Source organism: Rhinoraja longicauda, chromosome 2 (genome assembly GCF_053455715.1).
Source record: "Rhinoraja longicauda isolate Sanriku21f chromosome 2, sRhiLon1.1, whole genome shotgun sequence".
Classification (NCBI taxonomy): domain Eukaryota; kingdom Metazoa; phylum Chordata; class Chondrichthyes; order Rajiformes; family Arhynchobatidae; genus Rhinoraja; species Rhinoraja longicauda.
Window position 1 is genome coordinate 48,739,046 of NC_135954.1, and position 24,012 is coordinate 48,763,057.

General features: G+C 40.0%; 1 protein-coding gene across 5 annotated transcripts in view; it reads left to right on the plus strand.

Annotated features, from left to right (window-relative positions):
* Positions 1-24,012, plus strand: part of cobl (cordon-bleu WH2 repeat protein) — a 231,030-nt gene that overhangs the window by 133,823 nt on the left and 73,195 nt on the right. For all 5 annotated transcript variants that reach the window (XM_078418551.1, XM_078418585.1, XM_078418558.1 and 2 more), the window contains exon 8: positions 5,069-5,177. In XM_078418551.1, the coding sequence (XP_078274677.1) occupies positions 5,069-5,177 (109 nt within the window). The remainder of the gene's footprint in view (positions 1-5,068; positions 5,178-24,012) is intronic.

The window sequence follows — 24,012 nt, forward strand, 5'->3', positions numbered from 1 at the left end:
AAGTTCTTTACAAAAGCATGAGAGAGGGGCATTTCATATTTTTTATACATCCTAACAGAATCATTAGCGTTTCTCTTTATTCTGTGGTTAAAATCCAGAACTGTCAGAAATAGGTCATGCAGTAAGCTTATGAAGACTAGAATTGACTTATGCTTTGTAAAAATTCATTTGGGGATGAAAATCCTCCAGGTTCAGAACCACTAATTAACCAAAATGCTGAAAATATAAGGATTAATTTTGTGAAATGTGCTGAAAAGCAGGAACATAAATAATTGAGGCATTCCAGCTGATCTGTTCAATTGAAGTCAGAATTTTAAAGGTTAGTAGGAGAATTACTTGAATAAGATTGTTAAGATCTGAATTCTCCATAAAGGAACCAGTAAGCCATGATAAATGACTTCAAGTACTATTGTTTTGATACACAAGTGTGTGAACGAAAGATGTGTTATTTTGTTAGATTTTGGCTTCCTGCTTATTTGGCAAGAGAATAGTTTGTTCACAAAACAAAAATCATGTGTATTTTTTTGGAATCTAAACCAGGGACCAATTTTACCAATCTTTTTTGAACATATAAAGAGTGCCAACCTAATTGAAGTAACAATCTAGTGAACAAATCCCACTGAACTCTATCCAACATGACGAACATTGAGTTATTGTAAAGTTAGAAAGTTTAGAAAAATATCCGTAAAATAATACCTCAGTCAGCTCCTTTAATATGGTAAATTAACTGTAAATTTTCAAAATTTTGCAAAGTTCTCACGTGCAACAGAATTCAGTTTGTTTCGTAGATTTTGTGTTTTCTCGGTATAATATGGGATATATCTCATTTGAAGGAATGTTCAAATAGACCAGGATCAGCCAGTTATATTAACTGATCGTCATGTGAACTCGTTGCTAAAGTACATAAAATTATAAAGAACCTTTTTCTAGGATGGAAATATTAAAGCACCACTTTAATATGAGAGGAGTAAAATTTAATGGTGTTTTGTGGGGCATGGTTTTTACACATAGGTTCCTGAAATGCAGTGCCAGTGGTGGTGATGGGGGGGAGACACGAGAGTGACATTTAAGAGACTTTTGGATATGCAGGAGATGGAGAGATATGGATTATAGTGCCCTCCATAATGTTTGGGACAAAGACGCATCATTCATTTATTTGCCTCTTGTCCTCCACAATTTGAGATTTGTAATAGAAAAAAATCACATGTGGTTAAAGTGCACATTGTCAGATTTTAATAAAGGCCATTTCTATACATTTTGGTTTCACCATGTGGAAATTACAGCAGTGTTTATACATAGTCCCCCCATTTCAGGACACCATAATGTTTGGGACACAGCAATATCATGTTTAGTATTTTGTTGCATATCCTTTGCATGCAATGACTGCTTGAAGTCTGCGATTCATGGACAACACCAGCTGCTGGGTGTCTTCTCTGGTGATGCTCTGCCAGGCCTGTATTGCAGCCATCTTTAGTTTATGCTTGTTTTGGGGGCTAGTCCTCTTCAGTTTTCTCTTCAGCATATAAAAAGGCATGCTCAATTGGGTTCAGATTGGGTGATTGACTTGGCTACTCAAGAATTGACCATTTTTTAGCTTTGAAAAACTCCTTTGTTGCTTTAGAGGTATGTTTGAGATAATTGTCTTGCTGTAGAATGAACCGCCGGCCAATGAGTTTTGAGTCATTTGTGTGAACTTGAGCAGATAGGATGTGTCAATGCACTTCAGAATTCATTATGCTGCTACCATCAGCAGTTGTATCATAAATGAAGGTAAGTGAGCCAGTACCTTCAGCAGCCATACATGCCTAGGCCATAACACCCCCACCACCGTGTTTCACAGATGTGGTGGTATGCTTTGGATCGTGGGCAGTTCCTTCTGTCCTCCATACTTTTCTCTTGCCACGACTCTGATATAAGATAATCTTTGTCTCATCTGTTCACCAGACCCATTTCCAGAACTGTGGTTGCTCTTTTAAGTACTTATTGACAAACTGTAACCCGGCCATCCTATTTTTTCTGCGGCTAACTATGACCAGACTCGTCACTGCAAAAGTGGACGAGTCTTGCATCTTGCAGTGTAGCAGAAACATCTTGCAGTGTAGCCTCTGTATTTCTGTTCATGAAGTCTTCTGCAGACAGTGGTCATTGACAAATCCACACCTGACTCCTGAAGAGTGTTTCTGATCTATCGTTCAGGTGTTTGGGGATTTTTCTTTATTATAGAGAGAATTCTTCTGTCATCAGCTGTCTTCCTTGGCCTGCCAGTCCCTTTGCGATTAGTAAGCTCACCAGTGCTCCCTTTCTTCTTAATGATGCTCCAAACAGTTGATTTTGGTTAGCCTAAGGTTTGACTGATGTCTCTAACAGTTTTATTCTTGTTTCCCAGTCTCATAATGGCTTCTTTGACTTTCATTGGAACACCTTTGGTCCTCATTTTGATAAACAGCAATAAAAGTTTCAAAAGGTGATGGAAAGACTGGAGGAAAGACTAGATGCTGAGAGCTCTCTTATACCTGCATTAAGGAGGCAATAAAAGACAGCAATTACAAATGCCTGTGGAGCCATGTGTCCCAAACATGATGGTGTCCTGAAATGGGGGGACTATGTATAAACACAGCTGTAATTTCTACATGGTGAAACCAAAATGTATAAAAATACCCTTTAATAAAATTTGACAATGTGCACTTTAACCACATGTGATTTTTTAAAATCTTACAAATCTCAAATTGTGGAGTACAGAGGCAAATAAATAAATGAAGAGTCTTTGTCCCAAACATTATGGAGGGCACTGTATGTGCAGGCAGATAAAGGTTCATCTGGGCATCATGGTCAGCACAGACACTGAGCCGAAGGGTTTGTTCCTGTGCTGTACTGTTCTCGGTTCTAAAATTTCCAACCTCAAAATAAATTTTGGAACTGTAATTAAAATGGTCTATTATGTTATATGTATAACTATTTATTTAAGTCTGGCTGATTCATGTGTCAAAAGATTTGTTAAAATTTAATGAGACTTCTGATTGGAAAGGATTCTACTGCCTCAAGTTCAACTAATTCAAATTTTATCTTTGGAGAAAATAATATTGTTTCTGCCTTGAAGGCCAATAAATTATAGATTAGGTTAAGGCACATGTGCCATGGGATAAACTGGATGTTCTGCTTTTCTCTTTCTTGTGGTGGAGTTACTTGTGACTTTGGGCCAGAATATTCAACTTTTGCCCCTTTCAATGAGCAGTTAAAGCCTCCATTTCCAGTTGGGATGTGTCCGGCCGGGGTGGAGCCTCTTGCTGCTCCCTCAGCCTGCACCCCTCTGACCGCACACTGACCAGTAACTCAGTGTGCCATTGGGAGCAAGGAAACTCCCAGACATCGTGTTAGCAGGCAGCCACCCAGGCTCCACCAAGACGCCTGGAGCATCTGGATGGCTGAATAACAGGAGGCCTCTGGCTGAGTGAGACCCTGAGAAGAAACAGGGTTGCTGGCACAGTCACTCCAGTGGGCGGATGAGTTGGGTTTTCTTCATGATTCCTTTTATATTTATTCACTGGTTAGAACCAGAAAATATAGATGATGCAATTACGAGCACAGAGTCTTGCCCACCAGCTGTGTACTTCAGAAAAGTGCGTGCATTGCCCATGAATTTCCATTTATGAATTCTAATATGTATAGGCAGTAGACAAGACTTCCTGCTGGTGGCATACAATCAGGAAAAAAAAGTCCAATAAGTGCTCAAGTTTCAAAATGAAAATAGAAATAATAGAAGTCGCAGTAGCTTTCAAAAGTAGCACAGCTCGCAATATAAAACAGCCCGCCTAGCCGAGGTGTGCCACTGTTATGGCTAAGACCATGTATGGACCTTACAGGGTTGTCTGACACAATCATGATGAAGTTGCACAAGAGAAGAATTCCAATGAAATAAATGTAGAAAGAAGAATATTAAGAGAAGAACAAACAACAGCAAAATATCCCTCATCTATTTATAGTAGAAACTGAAAACATGTATTTTTAGCTCCAGAAAGGTTAAGATTTCCTGAAGTACATTATATTCATCACTGCAAAAGTGGACGAGTTGTAATACTAGAATAGCATCAACACTGTACAGTTACCATGATAATGTCTCGGACTTTTCTTGTCTTACACCCTGTGCAGTGGAATGGTTTTCTCGCCTGAGTATTTCAGGTGACATGGAGAGCCCAGTCTTTTTGGTTGGAGTTATCTGCAAGTGCTAGTGATGTGAAGATATGTGACAGTACCTCTCTCCATGCGTGATGGCTCACATGGGAGACACCTGTATGATGCAGGATACTTTAAGACAGCCTGTCAAGCTCAGTCAGATGTTTGACAGAGTTATCAAAGTTTGTGGGTGCATGTCGCTGTTTCAACTCTTGGAGCCAGAATTCAGCGAATGGCAGGTTGAACAATCAGGCATTTGAGACGTACATTCAAGTGGTGATTAAATACTGCATTTTTAAAAGAGACGCGACCAGAGAGGTTTGGTTATTGAAGCCTGGACAAAATGTCTTGAGAACTGCTCTAATAAGCCACGCTGATGAAAAATGATTTTAACTGTTAGATTTTTTGTACATTACATCATTTCATTTGGAACAAAATAAATTATGACAACCTATCAAGTTCTCAGGATGTTCTTCACTGTGTAATGTGACCCTTTATGGGTGGTCTGGTTTGTTTTTAATTGAATAGTTGATTAACACTTTCTGGCACAGCTTGCTCATTGTGCGATGTACTGTCGTACCAAGCTTAGATTGCTTTTCTAACCCATTTGACAAATGTTTGATTTAACTTAGGTAGGTCATAGACATTAAAGAAAAACTCTCACTAAAGAGTTCAATTTATCAAGATAATCAATATTTTTCTTATAGGATGGTTTTGGAGCATTGAAATCTTTATTTGGATACTGACTAGAATCTACCAGTTGGTGAATAATAAAGAACTTGTGCATTGCTATATTTTATTATTAGGTTGAGAGCAGGACAAAAATTGGAAGAGTGGAATTCAAACTGGATGAAACACAATGTAAGAACACTTGAAGTTACATATCTTTTATTTGCAGGTTGGTGCTGAATCAGTAAACTCTTGGCAGAAAAAAAGACGTGCTCCAGCCCCACCACCTACCCAAAATAAATTGGAAGGAACAGAATTTGATAGAAGCAATACCATTGGTGAGTGTGAGCAATTTCCTCAGTCACATTTGATTTCTTTGTCCAGATATTGGTATACAGGATGGGAAATATAAGTGTATTTAATGGTTTCTGTAAGAGTATTGAAAGACAAATTGGTGAAATTGTTTTCCTTTCTGAAAGAGCAAGACCAGTTAAATCAGACAATACAATTAAATCAATGACACTCTGTTCTAGTTAGTTTGTTAACCATTAACATGTATAATGGTCCAGTTTTACTACAGTTTCTGAATTTTTAGAATATGTTTTACAAATGCTGTATTATTTTTGTGGGTTTCAAATCACTGATTTGTGGGCACACTGGATTTTGTCAATCTTCAGGGGGCATGAGCACCAGCAAATCTTTAGAAAGACTTAATTATAATGCAGCATGTGACAAACGTTTTTGAAAAACATTGAAATATTTTAAGTATTACCAGTTTGTTCAGTATCAATGAACCAAAATATGGAATTGCTTTTAACTTCAAAACCATATTTTGCTGAAGTTTATTTTTTGTTAATTTTTGGGGTCTGGGCATTGGTAACAGCATTTATGGCCCAAATTGCCCTAAAAAAAGTGGCGGTGAGCCAATGTCTTGAACAGCTGCAGTCCTTGTGGTGAAGGTATCCTGATACTGCTAATGGATGAAATTCCAGGATTTTAACCCAGCAACAAGTACAGAGCTATTAATTTTGATATTTATTCACAAAATGCTGGAGTAACTCAGCAGGTCAGGCAGCATCTCAGGAGAGAAGGAATGGGCGACGTTTCGGGTCGAGACCCTTCTTCAGACTGATGTCAGGGGGGGCGGGACAAAGGAAGGATATAGGTGGAGACAGGAAGACAGTGGGAGATCTGGGAAGGGGGAGGGGAAGAAAGGGACAGAGGAACTATCTAAAGTTGGAGAAGTCAATGTTCATATCACTGGGCTGCAAGCTGCCCAGGCGAAATATGAGGTGCTGTTCCTCCAATTTCCGGTGGGACTCACTATGGCACTGGAGGAGGCCCATGACAGAAAGGTCAGACTGGGAATGGGAGGGGGAGTTGAAGTGCTCAGCCACCGGGAGATCAGATTGGTTGATGCGGACTGAGCGCAGGTGTTGAGCGAAGCGATCGCCGAGCCTGCGTTTGGTTTCGCCGATGTAAATAAGTTGACATCTGGAGCAGCGGATGTAATAGATGAGGTTGGAGGAGGTGCAGGTGAACCTCTGTCTCACCTGGAAATTTTGATATGTTAATTTATTCACAAAATGCTGGAGTAACTCAGCAGGTCAGGCAGCATCTCGGGAGAGAAGGAATGGGTGACGTTTCGGGTCGAGACCCTTCTTCAGACATATGTTAAGACATGTTATGTAGACATGATATGTTAAGTTGTGTTGCACAAACAAAGGCATCTGACTCGAACCACTGCTTTAGGAAAATGTCTACTTATGATACGTTTCCAAGATTGAATTCTCAGTGTACCTTAATTCATCGAATACAATAAAACATTTGCTGCACAATAATGATAGTTCTGTTACTGATTCATAGTTGTAGCGTAAATTTACGATAGGCAACACAAATCCCCCAAACCGTTGCACAATCCTCCAGCTAAACATTTGTCTCCCAATTGATTATCCAGTATGTAAATGCATTCTTTTAAATTGGAAAAACCCGTATGATATAAATATAGTTAATGTTTAAATCACATTGAGAGCTTCACTTATATATATTTGTAATGTTTTATATTTACATTTAAAATGTTGCATTAGTTCACTTGAAGCTTTCAATTATATCCCCCAAACATACTTACCTCCCGACTTCATCCCCGATCTGGATATCAAGTGCCACTAAAGCCTCCAAGAGGCACATCGCCAGTCTCAGGCAAAACACGTAATCCACCCCAATTAATAATTCCTCCTCCCCCAGAATACCCACCTTCTGCAGACAATGAGAATGTGATCCAGCCAGGAATGTCTGATTTCACTCATGTGGTGCCTGATGTTCCTGAACACAGCGAATCGATACCTGAATGTAGGTCCTTCAAAAAGTGCATTTCTCTGTAGAATTATCACTTAAATTATATATTAGCACTGAACGTCTCTCTTATTTTTATCACCCATTTTCAGATTTTGTTCGACAAATTTCAAAATCAGGAATTTATTTTTCCCAAATTACTTTGTTTTATTGACTATTTATTTGATTATACTATCAGCAAATTGATCTGGTAGTTTTTTGGCAACTTTTCGTGCATACATATGACACAGAGGGACTATGCCATGACATATTCATAAGTTTAAGTTTAATTGTGGAATCAAAGATGAGCGATAAGAACATTGCCTTCATCGTGCTTGGAATATGAGCCTTCTGTAGAACACAAGCTAGCAAGGAGAAAGTCTCTTTTCTGATTGCTAAAAGGATTTGGGCTATACGGATACAAAATGCAATAATTTCAAGCACAAATGAAATAAAGCGCAACATTGAAATAACTGCAAGAAGTATTTGTCCCCAGAGTGGTAGTCCAATGTTCTTGAGTCGTAGTACAACTCTGATGTCAGAATCTGATTTTTTAAAATGGAGAAGTATCTGAAGAAAAGTCACATATCATTTGGATTTTACACAATGCGGAGATAATTTTGTTCCCTGGTCCTCTTTTGTGTGAAAATCTGAACTTTTACATTACATAATGAATGATTCGGAAAATGGATTTGTTGGTAAGCATTTTATTTAATCCTAAAAGTTGCAGATTGACGTTTGTGGCGCCTATTCACAATTGGAGGGTGAATTTGTGGAGGCAGATTGGGTGCTAGTGTAGGTGTTTTGGAGCTCCGCTAACACCCTTCATTAAACATATACAGCTGACCAAATGTACAGCTGAAAATACTTCACCTTACAAAGGTTTTTTTTTAATCATCAGACACATAAAGGTTAATTACTCGTTGATTTCTCTTAAGACTTGGAATGATTCTGTAAATTTGTAGTGCTTTCCAAAGCTATTTCAACTTGTAAAGGCTGTGGTGAAGCATGTACAGAACTGTACTGTGTTTGCCCGCAGTCTTGTGAATGCTTGTTAGCATTCTTCTGGAATATCGCAAGACTGCAGCCTGGGCCTGTTCTCAGTGTCCTTGTCTGCCCCTGTAACTTTTATCAAAATGTGCATCAAATAATTGAGGTTACCCAAGTACCCCCTGCAATTGCCCGCAATCATCAGTGCTGAGGAGGTATTTGGCAAGTGTTGTATTCTGAGCTCCCATTACCAGAATTATCAGTTATCCTTTGAAATCTTGTCACGTCAAAGACTTTAAAAACTTTTAAATGTCTCCTAATCAGAAAACTATTCGAATAGATTTAATGCAAATCACAATGTGCTGGAGGAACTCAGCGGCTCAGGCAGTATCTGTGGAGGGAATAGACAGACGATGTTTCATGTCAGGATACTTCTTCAGACTGCTTCAGGGATCAGTTTGCCACCAAAGATGTTGGCTGACCTGCTAAGTTCTTTTATGTTTTGCTCAAGATTCCAGCATCTGCAGTTCCTTGTAACTCCAAATAGATTTAAATATTTTCATAAAAATTAGAAATACATTAGGATGAATGAAAACATTAATGAATGCATTAACCTTTCTCTAAATGAACAGCTACCTTATTCAAACAGGGATACATGGCTGCTGATGCTGGAATCTGGAGTGAAAAAACAAATTAATGGAGCTACTCAGCAGATCGAGCAGCACCTGTTGGTGTGGGATGGGGTCAGCAAGGAATTGTCAAAGTTACAATGAGACCCTGCCTCAGACTCTTTCTAAACCTCTTTGCTCTTATCCCAAATTTACATCCTTTATTTTTATCTATCTCTAATGAAGGGAAAGGTTTCCTGCAGTCTACCCTATCTATACCCTCATAATTTTATTCCTCAATGAGGTGCAATTCATGTCAATGACAACAGGCAATGTCAGATGTGATGTTCATCCAGACCCCACTCTGCCACTAGATTCAGTGGTGGACACAGCAGCAGAGCAGGCACAAATATGTATCTGACCTCCAGCATGTTTCAGACTTTTCACTGCAAATGCAAGGCCATCTGAAATGTATTGAGGGTTGTTCTGCTGACCTAATGGCTATCAGTGAGCACAGTTCAGGAAGGCAGGCAGTACTGCGGGATGATGGTAAAATTGGCCTTGTGGGTGACAGGAAGGAGGGATCTGCATTCCGCAGAAAAGGACTGGTGGTTTGATCATTTGGGCAGAAAAGGAACATTGGAATTGGGTCTTGAAGTGAAAGATAATACATTTGACGTGGGCAAACAAACGTTTGCACAGTAAATGAGGCATGAGAGGAACAGAAGGACCTTGGTTTGCACATCCACAAATGAATGAATGAATGAATAAATTTATTGGCTAAGTATGCAGATACAAGGAATGTGCCTTGGTGCTCCGCTCACAAATGACAACACAAACATACAGTTAACAATTAAGAATAAAGCATAAACACATCAAAACAATAAACACATCAAAACAATAAGGATACACCATTACGGTCTAAACATGTGAGTGAAAATAAACCAGAGCAAAAAAGAGACTACAGACTGGTTATTGAGTAGAACTATCACTCATGGAAAAAAGCTGTTTTTATGTCGGGCTGTGGCTGCTTTGACAGTCCGGAGTCGCCTTCCAGAGGGAAGTGCTTCAAACAGTTTGTGGCCAGGGTGAGAGGGGTCAGAGATGATCGCTTCCTGGCCCTTGCAGTGTCCAGTTCGTCAATGGGGGGAAGGTTGCAGCCAACAACCTTCTCAGCTGTGCGAGCGATCCGTTGCAACCTCTCAATGTCGTGCTTGGTGGCTGAGCCTAACCAGACCATGATGGAGTAGGTGAGGATGGACTCAATGATAGCAGTATAGAATTGGACCATCATTGCCTGTGGCAGATTGTGTTTCCTCAGTTGCCGCAGGAAGTACATCCTCTGATGGGTCTTTTTGACTGTGGAGTCGATGGTGGCCCCCCATTTAAGGTCCCTGGAGATGATGGTTCCAAGGAACTTAAATGACTCCACAGATGTGACTATGGTGTTGTTGATGGTGAGTGGGGGAAGGGGAGGGGGATCTCTTCGAAAGTCTACAATTAGTTCCACTGTCTTGAGAGCATTGAGCTCCAGGTTGTTGCGATGGCACCAGGACGCCAACTGTGTCACTTCCCGTCTGTAGGCAGATTCCTACCCATCCTGGATCTGTCCAATCAGGGTAGTGTCAACGGCAAACTTGAGGAGCTTGACAGAGGAGTCTGTGGAGGTGCAGTCGTTGGTGTAGAGAGAGTAAAGGAGAGGGGAGAGTACGCAGCCTTGCAGTGCTCCTATGCTGAGGGTCTGCGGGTCCGAGATATGCTTTCCCAGCCTCACATGCTGCTTCCTGTCCGTCAGGAAGTTGATGATCCACTGACAGAGGGGTTCAGGCACAGTCAGCTGGGAGAGTTTGTAGTGTAGTAGCTCTGGCACAATGGTGTTAAAAGCAGAGCTAAAGTCCACAAACAGAATCCTGACACAAACACAAACAAATCTCGAAAGACTGCAGGACAGGTAGGTGATTAAAAGGTGGCCTATTCTATACTTAGCTTTATTGGTCAAGGGAAAGAGTAGAGATGCAGGGAAGCCATGGAAATGACTACTTTGTCAAGGCACAGCACTGCATAGTTTTGCTTATCACATCTTAGAAAGGAGTTCACCAAATTCCATAAACAAGTCGAGAAACACCTCCACTTTTCCTTCAGCCCATGGGAGCAAGTAGAATTGATATTGTTGTCTTTGCCAAATATTCATAGACTGTATTCAGATGTTATAAAAACTTCCCTGCCAATGTCCTGCTAGAATTAGCCAGCTGGAGCATTGAATGGCAAAGTTAAAACTTGTTAACAATAATGGACCTGAATCTCACAAAATGCTACAAGAAACGAAGCGACTCTAATGCACTGCCTCAGTGTAATCAACTCTTTTTATGGTCTTGTACTTAAGTATGATTGTGCCCAAGTACAACAGGATTTTTACTGAACTGAATGCAAAAATGGAATTCCACTGAACCTAAATACATGTGACCATTGGACCATTGAAAGGTTTTGCAAACACATGCCTCCTATAGGGTCTATTTTCACCCGCTATCCAAGTAGCTCTGATCCAATGAGAATTGTTTCAGAAACTCTCCCATCATTGCAACAACTTCCACTCGTTTAGTTGTAACACTCTATTGTAGCTGGAAGGGTTCTGCTTACATGTTGTACATTCCTTTAAGAACAGTCTGCAGAGATTGCATCTGCAAAGCTATATACCAGCAGCTGCAAATGCTTGCAAGAGAGCAACAGTGTACCCTGTGCTGAAACCAAAACTATCAGTTTTCTTACAGTTTTACATAAAGCTTGACAATACTGTTCTGCAAAGTATCCAATCACAGACATCATTAGGGTGACCACAAGGTTGTTTTAAAGCATTTTTAATTATAGTATATCCTGTTTTTTAATTATGTTATAAGGATCATTACATTTTTCTTCACCTGAAAATCTTCACTTTTTATTATCTGTGAGAAACACTAATCTATTTATCCCATGTCATAACTGGATGGCTTCACCCTTTCTTACATTGAACTTCTCCATCACAAGTTACTACACTATCTTAATCCGAGAATGTTGCTTTACAATTTTTTGTACCCATCATCCTTCTACGTCATTTAACTTTATTTTTGCCAGCAGATTTGGGCACCATGTTATAGGAAAGATATTGTCAAGCTTGAAAGGGTTCAGAGAAGATTTATGAGGATGTTGCCAGCACTAAAGGGTCTGAGCTGAAGGGGGAGGTTGAGTAGGCTGGGCCTCTGTTCCTTGGAGCGCAGGAGGATGAGGGGTGATCGTATAGAGGTGTATAAAATCATGAGAGGAATAGATCGGGTAGGTGCACAGAGGCTCTTGCCCAGAGTGGGGGAATAGAGGACCAGAGGACATAGGTTCAAGGTGAAGGGGAAAAGTTTTAATAGGAATCTGAGGGGTACCTTTTTCACACAAAGGGTGATGGATGTATGGAACAAGCTGCCAGAGGAGGTGGTTGAGGCCGGGACTATCCCAACGTTTAAGAAACAGTCAGACAGGTACATGGATAAGACAAGTGTGGGGGGGATATGGACCAAACACAGGCAGGTGGGACTAGTGTAGCTGGGACATGTTGACCGGTGTCGGCAAGTTGGGCCGAAGGGCCTGTTTCCACACTGTATGACTCTATGACTCTAAATTTGTATGTCCTTTTAACATAGACATGATAAAACTTGTAAGGCACTGAACCAGCTGTCCATATCCTTATAAAACACCATTAGTTCCACCTTGTCAATTAGATTTCATATTCCTATTTCCCCATGTTTGTTGTGTTATCTCCTATTATACACAGTTTCACTCTTGCTTGCAGTTCCTTGTGTGGAACCATTTAAAAAAACCCTTCTGGATGTCCTCACAATTAAAATCCTTAGTTCCTTATTCACCACAATTTTAATGAACTCAAATATAATCCAACTACATTATTTAGACATTACCTTCTCTACAGATCCTTGCTGGCTTCAATGATTTACTTCAGATTTGTTCAAGTGCTTTGTATCAGGTCTGTAACCTACTTTACTAGAGAATAATTGATGCAGACACAAGAAATGTGGCCAAATGGTTCGCTTCCCAGTACTGACTTTCGTGTTGATAACAAATGTCATCCTTCATCAATCACATGGATTCCCTGTCACCACTCAGGGCATTGTAACATTCCATTACAAGATAGTGGATGAAACAATAAATACAAGATTTTATGAACATTGAAAAATACAGTTCTGGGGAAAACTGACTAAATTAGTCTAAAATGCTTTGTTATTAATAGTCAATAAAGGAGTATATATGATCAAAGATATCAAGCTAAATTATGTCCAGTACAGCAGTCCACAAGGTTAGTTCAAGGTTCCGTACACTATATAAAGTACATTCCTTTTCATGGTTTCATAGAAAAAAGGGCACAAAATAAGGAACTTTTCTCATCTGGCTCATGCAAGCATTTTCTCCTCTTAACCTTGTCTATCAATCCTAATTTTATTTCTCTTCACTTTCTCCATTTATTTTTATATATTTTTTTACGAATGTTCATTCATCTCCTTTAAACTTTTGTTTTATAAAGTCTCTGCCTCCAGACACAAATGATAAGCTATGCTCTCACAACCCTGCATTTGCAGTAACATTCAGTAACAGATCCCGGACCAGCCATATTGAAGTAATGGCCAAGAAAGCACACCAATATCTCTACTTCCTTAGAAGGATTAGGAACTTTGGCATATCCCCAACAACTCTCACCAACGTCTGCAGAAGTACCATAGAAAGCATTTTATCGGGATGCATCACATTGTGGTTTGGGAACAGCTCCATTCAAAACCGCAAGAAATTGCAAAGAATTGTGGACGCATTCAAGACCATCACACACACCAACCTCCCTTCCATTGACTCCATCTACATATCATGCTGTCTCAGCAAGGCCACCAGCATAATCAAGGACGAGTCTCACCTTGAACACTCCCACTTCTCCCCTCTTCCATCAGGCAAGAGGCACAGAAATGTAAAACACATACCTCCAAATTCAGGGACAGTTTCTTCCCAGCTGTTATCAGGCAACTGAACCATCCTATCACCAACTAGAGAGCGGTCCTGACCTACCATCTTCCTCATTGGAGACCCTCAGAAATTACTGGACTTTATCCTGTACAGATATAGGACAAACGGAATAAACATTATTCCCTTCGTCCTTCATCTGAATACTGTGGGCAGCTTGATTGTAATCATGTATAGTTTTACCTGACTGGATAGCATGCCACAAAAAAGCTTTTCAAATGTATCTCAGTACATGTGACAATAAACTAAACAAAATTAAATTAGACTAAACATTTCATTTTAACTATGGACTAGGTTCTTCTATTTGGCCTACGTCATAATCATAGAGTCATACAATATGGGATAGTCCATGCAGCCCACCATGTCTGAGCCCATTTGGTTTATTTCCATCTTCCAGCACTTGCCTTGTATGTGATTGAAGTCATTAACTGGATACTTCTTAAATGCTGTCAGCGTCTCTGCCTTCACCACTCCCTCAAGCCAGGTACTCCAAGTACTCGCCACTCTATGGAAGATAAAGGACCAACTCAGACTCCTTCTGAACCTCTTAGCTCTTATCCCAAACTTATGTCCTTTATTTTTATCTATCTCTAATGTGGGGAAAGGTTTCCTGCAGTCTACCCTATCTATAACCTCATAATTTTATACCTTAGTCATGTCTCCTCTTAACATGTCCTCCAGGGAAAACAACCCGCTCTAGTCTCTCCTCATAATTGAAATGTTCCAGCCCAGACAACATCCTTGTGAATCTCCTTTGGCCCTCTCCAGTGGTACGATATCTTCTGAGTTCAGAAAGTAATATGGAATTAGAAATGTTACCAAATAACATGGCCATTTCATTCATTACATGATAACATGACACGTACACGCATCAAAGTGACTGAACGCACAGCCATGACCTCTGTTGATATACAGTGCACAGCTAATGTCACCCTTGCAATACAATAGCATGCATGTCTTGAATACTCTAGCCCTTCTGACCTGTGTACAATCTGGATGACTTCTGGTTACCTATATTGAAATTCAACTTTCGTTTGCTATTGTTTAGCCCCTTCACCTAATCTATAATGTTATTTTACAATCATCTACTCCATGCCATTTTACCACCTAACTGGACTGTTGTCAGTAAACCTGTGTATTTGGCCTACTCCTTCAATAATAGCATTTATAAGTATGGTGAAAAGATGATCTGAAGAAGGGTCTCGACCAGAAAAGTCACCCATTTAATATAATGTCAGTAAGGCTCCGCAATCTTGTATGGTCCAGGAAAAAAAGACCCAGCCTATCCATTCTCTCTTTATAATTCAAAACTCCATGTGAATCCTTTTTGTTACCTTTTCAAATTTAATAACATCCTTCCTACAGGAGTGTGATCAGAACTCTGCACATTACTCCAAATGTAGCTATACCATTGTCTTGACCAACGGCTATAACGTGACAACCCAACTCCTGTACTCAGTACCCTGATCGATGTCGCACTACACCATTCTGATGCTGAGACAAATCTACCTCCGATGGTAGACGAGTTAAATCTGTCACGGGAGCACTGACTTTAATCACTTGAATAAGAAATCATTTAGATATTTCCAAACAATGTTTTTAATTTCATTATGTGAATTATTTTTACAAGCTTGTAAAACATCTCTGAACATCAGCAGTAATTAAACAGCTGCAATATTTTGACAAACTTTGGGAAGACGTGAGGCTTTGACCCCAGTCAGAGTGTTTCAAGCCTGAGATGAAGCTGCCTGAGGCCTACATACCTCGAAAGCCTTACAATCCCATGCCATAGACATCCTGAATGCAAACTGTCTGCTTATTTGGCCTTCTGTACCCATCCATGCAGATAGTTTAGTTTCTTGATCAATGAACCATGCCCAACATTGATTCTGATCATTGAATCTTAAATTGAATGAAACAAGCTATATTGTGCGGTAGGATTTCTTTGTTAACATGTTTTTTAATGGGCAGGTGTTTGCGTGTAGATATTGAAATTGTGATAGAAACTTGATCATGAGGTCCATGACTATGTTCAAATATCCACCTGACATTTGAGTCATAAAGTCATGGAGCATGAAAACAGGCTAGCTTTGGGAATCATCCATGTCGATCAAGTTTTATAACCGAGCTAGTCCCATTTGCCTGCATTTGGCCTATATTCCTCTCAATCTTTCTTATCCATGTACATGTCTTTTTAAAGTTGCCATTGCATCCATATCCACAGCTTCCTCTGGCAACTCTTTCCATATACACACAACCTCTGCATGATGAAATTACCCCACAGGTCTCTTTTAAATCCTTCCCCTCTCACCCTAAACCTGTGCCCTGTGGTTCTCGATTCTTCTCCCCCGGGAAAAAGAATGTGACTACTCACCTTTTCTGTGCATCTCAAGAATTTGTAAGCTTCTTTCTGGACATGCCTTGGCCTCCTAAGCTCCAGGGCAGGAGACTTGTTATTTGCTGTTTGTTACAACATGGAAGGAAGCAATTTGGTCCATTGTGTCCATGCAGGCTCTCAGCACTACAATCCCATCAGATCGGTTCTCTCTCTTATTTTCCGGCAACTTATCCCCTTTCACATGCCTAACACCCTTTTGATTCCCTTGCCATTTCCCTTCACTACGGAGAGTTCACAGTGGGCAATTTATGTACCTTGGGATTTGGGAGGAAAATTGAACACCTGGAGGACACTGGTAAGGTCAGAGGTAGGTCAAGCATACTCCACAGGGACAGCAGGGGTCGTGATCAAACCCAGGTTGCAGAGCTGCAAGATAGCAATATTAAAAGCTGCGCCATGACATTTACGATCCTGACCATGGGCGCTGCCTGTATGGAGTTTGTACATTCTCCACTTGACTTGAATGGGTTTTCTCCAGTCTCAGTCTGAAGAAGGGTCTTGACCCGAAACGTCACCCATTCCTTCCCTCCAGAGATGCTGCCTGTCCCGCTGAGTTACTCCAGCATTTTGTGTCTACCTTCGATTTAAACCAGCATCTGCAGTTCTTTCCAACACATGGGTTTTCTCTAGGATCTCTGGTTTCCTCCCACACTCCAAAGATGGGTTTGTAGGTTAATTGACTATGGTAAAATTGAAAGTTGTCCTTTGTGTATGTGCAGATTGGTGTTAGTTTGTGGGGATCGCTGATCAATACACATTAGACAAAGGTGCAGGAGTAGGCCATTCGGCCCTTCGAGCCAGCACCACCATTCAATGTGATCATGGCTGATCATTCTCAATCAGTACCCCGTTCCTGCCTTCTCCCCATACCCCTGACTACGCTATCCTTAAGAGCTCTATCTAGTTCTCTCTTGAATGCATTCAGAGACTTGGCCTCCACTGCCTTCTGAGGCAGTGAATTCCACAGATTTACAACTCTCTGACTGAAAAAGGTTTTCCTCATCTCCGTTCTAAATGACCTACCCCTTATTCTTAAACTATGGCCCCTGGTTCTGGACTCCCCGAACATTGGGAACATGTTTCCTGCCTCTAACGTGTCCAACCCCTTAATAATCTTATACGTTTCGATAAGATCCCCTCTCATCCTTCTAAATTCCAATGTATACAAGCCTAGTCACTCCAGTCTTTCAACATACGACAGTCCCGCCATTCCGGGAATTAACCTAGTAAACCTACGCTGCACGCCCTCAATAGCAAGAACATCCTTCCTCAAATTTGGAGACCAAAACTGCACACAGTACTCCAGGTGCGGTCTCACGAGAGCCCTGTACAACTGCAGAAGGACCTCTTTGCTCCTATACTCAACTCCTCTTGTTATGAAGGCCAATGCAGGCTTTCTTCACTGCCTGCTGTACCTGCATGCTTCCTTTTAGTGACTGATGCACTCGGACACCAAGATCTCGTTGTACGTCCCCTTTTCCTAACTTGACACCATTCAGATAATAATCTGCCTTATTTTTACCACCAAAGTGGATAACCTCACACTTATCCTCATTAAACTGCATTTGCCATGCATCCGCCCACTCACACAACCTGTCCAAGTCACCCTGCAACCTCATAGCATCTTCCTCACAGCTCACACTACCTACCACCCAACTTTGTATCATCTGCAAATTTGCTAATGTTACTTTAAATCCCTTCATCCAAGTCATTAATGTATATTATAAATAGCTGCGGTCCCAGCACCGAGCCTTGCGGTACCCCACTAGTCACTGCCTGCCATTCTGAAATGGACCCATTTATCCCCACTCTTTGCTTTCTGTCTGTCAACCAATTTTCTATCCATGTCAGTACCCTACCCCCAATACCATGTGCTCTAATTTTGCCCACTAATCTCCTATGTGGGACCTTGTCGAAGGCTTTCTGAAAGTCGAGGTATACCACATCCACCAGCTCTCCCCTGTCAATTTTCCTAGTTACATCCTCAAAAAATTTCAGTAGATTAGTCAAGCATGATTTCCCCTTCGTAAATCCATGCTGGCTCGGAACGATCCTGTTACTGCTATCCAAATGCTCCGCAATTTTGTCTTTTATAATTGACTCCAGCATTTTCCCCACCACTGATGTCAGACTAACTGGTCTATAATTTCCCGTTTTCTCTCTCCCTCCTTTCTTAAAAAGTGGGATAACATTAGCTACCCTCCAATCCACAGGAACTGATCCTGAATCTATAGAACATTGGAAAATGATCACCAATGCGTCCACAATTTCTAGAGCCACCTCCTTAAGTACTCTGGGATGCAGACCATCAGGCCCTGGGGATTTATCAGCCTTCAGTCCCATCAGTCTACCCAACACCATTTCCTGCCTAATGTGAATCTCCTTCAGTTCCTCTGTCACCCTAGGATCTCTGGCCACTAGAACATCTGGGAGATTGTTTGTATCTTCCTTAGTGAAGACAGATCCAAAGTACCGGTTCAACTCGTCTGCCATTTCCTTTTTCCCCAAAATAAATTCCCCTGCTTCTGACTTCAAGGGACCCACATTTGCCTTGACTATTTTTTTTCTCTTCACATACCTAAAAAAGCTTTTACTATCCTCCTTTATATTATTGGCTAGCTTACCCTCATACCTCATTCTTTCTCCCCGAATTGCCTTTTTAGTTATCTTTTGTTGCTCTTTAAAAGATTCCCAATCCTCTGGCTTCCCACTCTTCTTTGCTATGATATACTTCTTCTCTTTTATTTTTATGCTGCCCTTGTCAGCCACGGTTGCCTCTTACTCCCCTTAGAATCTTTCCTCCTCTTTGGGATAAATTGATCCTGCAACTTCTGCATGTTCCCAGGAATACCTGCCATTGCTGTTCCACCGTCTTCCCTGCTTGGGCCTCCTTCCAGTCAAATCTAGCCAGCTCCTGCCTCATTCCTCTGTAATCCCCTTTGCAATATTGTAATACCGACACTTCCGATTTTCTCTTCTCCCTCTCAATTTGTAGAGTAAAAATTATCATATTGTGATCACTGCATCCTAATGGCTCTTTTACCTTGAGTCCCCCTGATCAGATCTGGTCGGGCGGACTAGGTGTGTTGAGGCCCCTGTTTCTGTGCTGTGTCTCTAAACTAAACTATATACGAATAATAATCATTTAGATAAATAATGAAGGAAGTCTCCCACTTGTAATGTTTGAACTAACCCCTTCAGAAGGAATATATTGAATGAAAAGAATCACTTGCTATGGCCAGCATTTTGCATGGAGCCAAAATTAATGGGGAAACATAGGACTTAAAATTAACCTTTCTGATCTGTAATGAAAGTCACTGACTTAAAATGTTTAATTTTTATTTGTCTTTCCACAGATTCTGCCTGTATGTTCATATTTTTGCTTGAATAATGTATCATAATTTATATTGGAAGAGAAAGCATACAATAACATATTTCAGATTGCTTTAAATTAACATTCTCAGTATGTTTTATTGATTTTATAACCCTTTATTCAGAAAGATTAAGAGGAAAAAAAAGTTTCATCTTTATCAAATATAGTACAGATCCTTCTTAAATTGTAGTCTGTGAAGATGCATGAGTGTAATACTTATCTTAGAACAGAACCGTACAGTGCAGGAACAGACCCTTTGATTCACAATGTCCATGCTGAACATGATGCCAAGTTAAACTAATCTCCTCTGTCTGCACGTCATCCATATCCTTCCATTCTCTGCTTATCCCTGTACGCATGTAAAGGCCTCTTAAATGCCGCAATTGTATCAGCCTCCACTGCCATCCTTGGCAAAACGTTCTAGACACTCGCCACTCTCTGTGTAAAAATAAATATATAACGCCCCGCACATCTCCTTTATACTTTGGCCCTCCCACATTAAAGCTATGCCCTCTTGTCTTTGACATTTCCACCCTGGGAAAAGGTTGTGACTGTCTTACCATATCCATTCCTCCCAGGTCTCCCCTCGGTCTTCGCTGCTCATGAGAAAACAATCCAGGTTTATTTAACCTCTCTGTATAGTTCTAACCCTCTAATCCAGGCTGATCCGCTAAAACTCGTCTGTGCCCTCTCCAAAGCTTCCACGCCTTTTTTTTGTAAAAGGGCGACAGAACTGCACACAATACTCCAAATATGGCCACAATAAAGCTACAACATGGCGTCTTGATTCTGATACTAAATACTCAATCTTGCTTCAAAACTCCTTGTCGTGTTTATAACTGAAAGATTATGGGGATCTGCAATAATTTCTGGTAGAGCTTTGCAAAATTCTAACATTGTAATTGCACAAGCTTTCGGTAAAAGCTTTCGGTAAAAGCTATTTCCTGTAGAAAACCGACGACAGTTTGTAGTTGGTAATACATTACATGTCCATCCATTTCCAACCATCCCTAAAGTCTGGTGCATGATATCTGCTCAGTATCAAAATGAAGTGACACTGGACAAGAAAGACCTGAAATGGAACATTAATGGTACACTTAAAATAGAAAAATTGTTACTCTGAATTTAGACCTTCACTCATTTTCTTTTCCTATCTGAACCATGCTCAATCTCTTCTCAATGTCTAACACTTGCATCTTAAGTCAGTTCCGCCTTACAAATAAAAAACTTAGCTTCCTATCTTCCGCTCACGCATCTCATTTAAAGTGCAGACCAAATTTTAAAATAATTCCTCTATGTCTGGGGTTTTGGTTCTTCTCATTTGGTGAGCTGAGACAGGAGCAGTTGGAAATATTCCTTTCACGCATTTGACTGGCAAATTATTCTCACTATCTTATACTCCCTGGTAGACCAGAACTATTTTAGTATTCTAGCTCTTCTAGTATTCTAGCTATTTGAGTATTCTAGCAATGTTTCAGCAATGAGGAGGAATATTGTATTTTTTCTTGTTAAAATGTGTTTGTGTGTAAACAATTTAAAAAAAGTTTCCATTTCTTTCCCCATCACACTGCCCATCCTTTTTCAAGCACTATATTCTCTGTATGAGAGAGCTGCTGCACATCAAGCCAGTAAAGAGACAATTTGCCTTTACTTGCCTTTGCTTTGGGGGCTTCCAATAATTGAAATGAAAGTAAAGAATGGCTTAAATCTTAATCTTACAATATATTGGAAATGTGTGTGTTTTATGATGGGTTATTTTGGTTCCAACATGGGCCAAGACATTGAATTCAAGAAGCTAATATTTTTAATGAAAATATACACTAATAATCTTTTCCTAATGTATAACGTCTATCAGTCATAGAATTATTTGTTTCATGCATCTGTAAAAACATATTTTATCTTTGTCTTTACTATCCTCTTTTCCAGTCACCTGTTGTGCTCCTGTTCCTATGCGGGTCAATCGTCTCTGACAACCTTTGCTTCTGCTTCTGAACTCTTCCAGCAGTGAACTTTCCTGTCTTCATCTGCATTCATCTGAATTTTTATCATACTTTCCTATTGATGGGCTGATTTTCACCTGCAAAGAGCTTGGGTTGAAAGTTTATATGATAATATAATATTAAGTGTGCTCATTTGCCAATGGTATTATTTACCACCTGTTTGATGAAATACCTCATTCAATGTATATCATTCAATGAAATGGTTGCTCCATCTTTGGGCATTGAATTGCATAAAATCATTTAATACTGCCTTTGAAATCAAAAATAAAGTTCAAACCTATATTCTCTTAATTTAAATTTGTTACTACTAATCGATCATTGTCCTGATGGTTGTAATTATCCAGGGATGATGAGTGATCAGTATAAAGTGACTTTTTACGAACTAGTCAGTGAATTTAAGAGATTAGCCCAAATGAAAGGGATTTCCTGGAATCAAAGGCTAGATTGCCAAGATTCAAAGTATTTAGATGGAGTTTGAACACCCATGCTTTTGTATATGTTGTATCTACTTCTCAACAGTATTTTGTGTTCTGCATACTTTAAATAAACAGTCCATTCAGTGAATTCAATATAAATTCTACTAGATCACATTCCTGGCATGGAGCTTGAGCTGTTTGGAGTGTACACTAGAAATTTGAGCTGGTGCTCAAAAGCATTTTCCAATTACTAATGGACAAACACAACTGAAGGCTCAGCTTGCCTCTTGTGTCCATGATCTCAATGCATTCTAACAGATAAAGCTCTGGACTAGGCATACACATATGTAAAACTTCCTTTGAAATAATTAAGTATTATATTTATTTGTGCTTGGCTAATGTTTTTTTTAATCTATCTTCTATATCTTTTTATATTTATCCGATTAATTGTATTACAAATGATTTTATAAAAGGAAATGGTGTGAAAGTTGAGCATGCCCTGGATTTAATGTCAGTTGTTTCATAAATGGTTTCATATATTTTTACTTTAAAAAAATTGTACGTTTTTTTATTTTATTCCACTCCATTAATCTGGCATGTGAATACATCCTTATATTGGAAATGTGCCCAATGTGATGACATTGTTATAGATGTTGGAGCTATTAACTGTGAGGCTTTGCATGGCTCAAACTGCTCTTCCTTTGTGTGACTATTCACAATGTTGAAACTAATTAGTAACTAATGGGCCTGGGCGATTGCTAATAATCATTCAAATTCCTGGAAGAGACCCAAGTAAAAAGCTTGGTTTGGGCTGGAGGGAAATGCTTGAACCAAAAGTACAATTTAAATTCATGGGTAGTTGGGTATGGAAGATTATCTTTTGTGGCTTAATAATTTTAATGACAATGAAGATGGAAAGAATAAAATCATCATATTTATATATTATACTTTTTTGCACTTATGAAGGCATTACTTGACAGTCATGCAGCTACAAAGCCGAAGGAGCAATAATATATGTTGTAAAGAAACGTTCCCACTCTAAAAAACTTAACGCCTCCATATTCTTGCTATGGAGGGCGTGCAGCGTAGGTTCACTAGGTTAATTCCCGGAATGGCGGGACTGTCGTATGTTGAAAGGCTGGAGCGATTGGGCTTGTATACACTGGAATTTAGAAGGATGAGGGCGGATCTTATTGAAACATATAAGATAATTAGGGGATTGGACACATTAGAGGCAGGAAACATGTTCCCAATGTTGGGGGAGTCCAGAACAAGGGGCCACAGTTTAAGAATAAGGGGTAGGCCATTTAGAACGGAGATGAGGAATAACTTTTTCAGTCAGAGAGTGGTGAAGGTGTGGAATTCTCTGCCTCAGAAGGCAGTGGAGGCCAGTTCGTTGGATGCTTTCAAGAAAAAGCTGGATAGAGCTCTTAAGGATAGCGGAGTGAGGGGGTATGGGGAGAAGGCAGGAACGGGGTACTGATTGAGAGTGATCAGCCATGATCGCATTGAATGGCGGTGCTGGCTCGAAGGGCTGAATGGCCTACTCCTGCACCTATTGTCTATTGTCTAAATGTAATTATCATCACTAACTAGATTTCATTGGGACATTTTAAGAATTGGCAATAAACTAGCCAAACTAAATTTGGATGCAAGAATTCTAAAGACTAATGTCTAAGGTATTGGTGGAACAGATTTAAGGTATTGGTGGAACAGATCTGAGATAACAGGATGCAAAAGTAACAGATGATGGCGTTGTCTGAAGTGGCAGTGGGCATGAGATGAAACAGCTGACTTGCAGAAAGTGCAATTGTTCGGAGCAAAATTTTATTTTGCCTTTGCCTTCCTTTGCATATTAAAATCAATCGAAAAGTTAGCATTGTTTTTATTGATGCCCTTAAGGAGTTACTGAAAAATGTTTTTGCATTATATTTTGTGCATGAGGAGGCAAGTTTCATAAAGGCACCTTATTAACTGATGGCCTATTTATTTTAGAAAGTGGCAAAAGAATTGT